The sequence below is a fragment of the Mastomys coucha genome, unplaced genomic scaffold, assembly GCF_008632895.1.
Source record: "Mastomys coucha isolate ucsf_1 unplaced genomic scaffold, UCSF_Mcou_1 pScaffold23, whole genome shotgun sequence".
NCBI classification, from domain to species: domain Eukaryota; kingdom Metazoa; phylum Chordata; class Mammalia; order Rodentia; family Muridae; genus Mastomys; species Mastomys coucha.
In genome coordinates, this window is record NW_022196906.1 from 61,379,861 (window position 1) to 61,384,399 (window position 4,539).

General features: G+C 40.2%; 1 protein-coding gene across 1 annotated transcript in view; it reads right to left on the reverse strand.

Annotated features, from left to right (window-relative positions):
* LOC116073639 (putative gamma-secretase subunit APH-1C) overlaps positions 1–4,539 on the reverse strand; it is a gene marked incomplete at its 3' end in the record, with an annotated part of 14,106 nt that overhangs the window by 951 nt on the left and 8,616 nt on the right. The window contains exon 4 of the mRNA XM_031345703.1: positions 204–331. Coding sequence (XP_031201563.1) covers positions 204–331 — 128 coding nt within the window. The remainder of the gene's footprint in view (positions 1–203; positions 332–4,539) is intronic.

Below are 4,539 nucleotides of genomic sequence, written 5' to 3' on the forward strand. Positions count from 1 at the left end.
TGGGGAAAATCTCTAATGAGACAGACGCCATATTGACAGTGACTGTCACTCTACTAAACTGGCAGGACCCAAGTCTACTCACAGGGCTTCCCTGGTTTGGGCTCATGTCCCCATGGGCCTGTCCCTCCTCTGGGGTGGAATCCACCACTCAGATGTCTGCACCTGAGGTCCCCAAGCACCGAGAACACAGGGCCACCACTCACCTGGGTGGACACCACCAGATGCGTCAGGAGAACCGTGAGGAGCATGTACCGCTTATTCTTCTCACAGCCATCAAAAAACACAACGCCCCAGAACACGTGCAGCATTATGATAACCAGTGTCATGAAAGCTGAAAGACAAATCAACAGTTAGTGGCCAGGCCTGCAGACAGCAGACAGGAAAGCCGTGGAACCCCACGACTGTTCACCAGCTCTGCGGGTCCCCTGGCTGCAGTCACAGACAAGTCAGCAGTTAGTGGTCAGGCCTGCAGACAGCAGACACCAAAGCCAATCAGACCCCACAACTGTTCACCAGCTCTGAGGGTCCCATGGCTGCAGTCACAGAGTCTGACCTCCAGTGCCCAGAACTGGCTTGGAGAGGAACTCAGAGTTAACTATCACAGAAGCGCATCTTTCTGGAAGTGGGGTCCAGGCTTTGCAGCAGCTATTCCTCTAGAATATGGACCTGGTTGACAAAAACCCAACCTGGATTTGGTTTTCAAAGAGGTTCCCTGAGGTATGCAATGAGATTAGTAGAAAATCTATACAATTTATTTTCTTTTTTCTTTCTTTCTTTTTTTATTAGATATTATCTTTATTTACATGTCATATGATTTCTCCTTATATACAGCTTATTTTCAATTAGCCTGCACCCCTACTTAAGGTGAATTTTCTCAACTGAACATTCTCTGTCTAAACAAGTTTTGACACTGAAGAGGAATTGCTCTTCAGAATCGCATTTGGAGAATGGACTAAAAACCCATCAGAAGTCATTATAATTATCTTAAGCAGTAAGTCAGTACCTTCATGTCTCTAGAATACTGCCCGTGTGTGTGTCCCATGTCCTGAGAGGACATTTTCTTCTTTAAAGCAGGCAAGTCCTCTATATTTTGGTCACTTTTTTCTTGTTGGTGGTTTGTTTTGGTTTTTCAAGACAGTGTTTGTCTGTATAACTCTGGCTGTCCTGGAACTTACTCCATAGACCAGGCTGGCCTCGAACTCAGAAATCCGCCTGCCTCTCCTCCTAGTGCTAGGATTAAAGGTGTGCACCACCACTACTTGGGCTAACTCCAATTCCACTCCACTCTCATATAAAATGAGACAACGCTGACTTACAATTGGCCATTAGGCTCATTCCATACCATAGAACCTGCCTCTAACTGGTAGCTCATGGTGCCAGCATGGGGTGACTCCCATCATAAAGTCCTGGCAGATCATCAAGTCACCTATGCTCTCATCAGGAAAAGCCTAATTCTGCCAGGCGGGAAAAACAACCCTAGGTAACAACTATTCAAAAAGAACAACCTGGTGTACGTAGGAAATACCTTTGGCAATATTTTTGCGATATAAATCTCCCAATTGTCCAAGTTGCCAGACTTGTTTCTTGTCTTTGTTTAAATTGTTCTAAATGTAACCTCGGGTTAGGACCCAAAGGAGATTCAAGGTTGATTGTATGTGGAATGTATATGCCTAAGGTCTATATAAGCTGGTAAGATTTTCTGCTTGAGGCTGGTTCCCTTTTGTGCATTAGCCGGAACAAGTCACACACTCTTATTATGGAGGAGTTTTTTCCTTCATTAATCTCTAAAGTGTGCAGAGTAATTTCTCACTGGTAATGCATATCAATTCTATTCCACAACAATACAATAAATTACAATGTGAATGCTTCTTCTAGAAACCATGCTATGTAGCCACCCTGGAGTGAACACTGTGACTCTCATTAGCAGAGATGTGGGGAGGTTGTAAGGAGAGGTTCAGGAGGGCCCTGGTGCAAAGAGCCAGAACTAAACAGAACTGGCTGTTGAACAGGTCCACAAGTGCCAGGATTCCTAATACACATATCCACACAGCTGCAAAGCCACATGGGTTCTAGTTGAGGTTGTTGAAAAAGGCTAGACTCATAAAGCTAAAAGTAGGGTGGAATTTTCCCTTCCAAATGTTTATAGTACTGAGTTTAGTTTCATTTAATGCTTAATGACTCTGGACATTCTTTTTTTCTTCATTTTTCATTTTCTTTAGACAGTGTTTCACTATGTAGCTCAGGCTGGCCTTGAACTCATGGGGACCCATCTGCCTCTGCTTCCCCTACCCCCAAGTCCTGGGATTAAAAGTATAGACACTAGCATGCCCAGCTTTTGGTCATTACTCTGTCCTTTCTGGAAGAACTGGAAATTGAGGTCTGTAGGGCTCCTTCCTTCTGCTTGGAACATCCCTCTCTGCAGCCCCTTCCTTCTTTTGTTGGCCTTGGTATTAGTCATCTTTAAGTAAATTTCTATTCAAATGCCACTTCCTCCATAAGCTGCAACTAGTGTTTATTTTTTAGTAAATATTTTTAAGTGCCATCCTGTAACAAAGGTCTCCATGAGGCTCTGGGGATAGCCATGAACAACATAGTCTTAGCTTTTGCTTATATCATTTAGCTCACAACTGGAAGCGGGAGGCATTAAACAGTAGTCACATCAGTCATTCACAGGTGAGGTACATATGACAAAGGCAAAAACTTTACTGTTGCCATATGAGTCAATGCCTGTCTTCCTCTCTGTAACATTGTATGGTTTTATTCCATCATGGGCAGAAGGCATGGAGAAACCTTTAATAATTATTTATAGAATGTGTAGTTAAACAATGGGAAGGACTTGTCCCCAAGTATTACATTAATGAGTTAGGATATGATATGACTCGAACTTGGAACTCCAATCCCATACTTCTTTCCCTAGCAAACTTCCAGGAAATGGTAGAGTCTAACTTACTGCTGGCCTGCTCTGCAGATAACAAAGGACTAACGTGTTCATTTCCTAAACTATGCCTGTCTGTAACATAAAAATCCATGTATACACGTCTATCATACAATATATGTGTTATTAACATAACTGACATAGATAGCGATGCTAATTAGCAATCCCATACTCCTTACTTATTCTAATTACCGTTTTAGGAACAAATCTACTTTTCCAAGGCACTCAAATTTTAAGCTGGCCTTGAAAACAGCCTTGTTTACTGAAGGGAGTTGGCACCATCTAGAGGACAGAAGCCAGCAATACAGGAGGATGGAAAAATAATCGTTCCTTAAACACTGTAAAATTCACAAAACTGAAGCAGTAACAGACTTTAGCTATTTAAACTACATTTGATTCTTTTTTTTACAAATCTATCATTATGGTCGTTAAAATTCATGCCACAAAAATTCCAGTTTAGAAATATTTACAAAGGTGATCTGCTCTGTTGGAGGCAACATTAAGCATGACCTATTAACACACTCTCCCTTAACTCTGAGCTAGAGTTACAGGGTCTGAACTGTGTGCTGTGGGCCTCAGAAAGTCAAAGACCTTTCAAACAGGGAAGATTAATAACTTGCTGGCTGCACAGAGAACGGATTTACTTGAGAGGCTGACAGCGTTGATGTCCACAGGAGAAGCTAAGATTTGAACTAACAAGGAAACAGAGAATGGTGGAGGATTGTCACTGCATTCAGGGACAGCATGATAGACAGATGGCTCTAAGCCACTACAGCTTTCACAATTGGCCATTTCTCTGCACAACCTTTTTATTCTATTAAAAGCTACTGAAACTCTATTTATTTTTGGTCGTATCTCCCTAAAGATGGTAACCTGATCAATGAACTTTAGATTTAAATGAAAAAAGTAGATATGTGGGTTTATATATTTCAAGGATATAACTTATGTGAGTCAGACATAAATATAACATATTTTTCCTCTATTTTTAAACAGATGTGAAATTTAATTAAAATAATATTCTAATTATAAAACAAGTTTGTTATCATTGTTGCTGGTGAGTGAAAAGCAATGTGAACAGTTTGTCCTTTCTTTAATTGTATCTACATAAAAGACAATTAATCTACCATTTCTTCTCTCTGAACTTAAAGGTTAAACCATACTATATAAATCTAAAAGGCGCTGAGATGTAGATTAATTAAATACTAAGACTTAGAACTGGGGGTCATGTATTTAATCCCTAGCAGTAGGTAAAGAAAAAATATTAATTCTAATAGGCTTACTTTGAAGATGAATATAAAATTCCAAAAACAAAGAGACTATATCTCATAAAAATGAACTGCTAATATCTCATATTTACTTTAACATTTTAGAATGACAAAATAAAGATACAGCTCTTATGCATGATAAATTCTATAATATTCCAAAGTATTCCAATCAAACCCCTGCCCCTACTCCCAGGTCCTTCACTTATAGTGCCTAAGAATATCTTGCCTTTAAAAGGCTTAACACAAATCACCATTCACTTGAATTCTGAAACCAATGACTACAATATGGATGACTCTTTAGAGCAGAACCCTGAACATGCAGTTAGGACACATACCTGA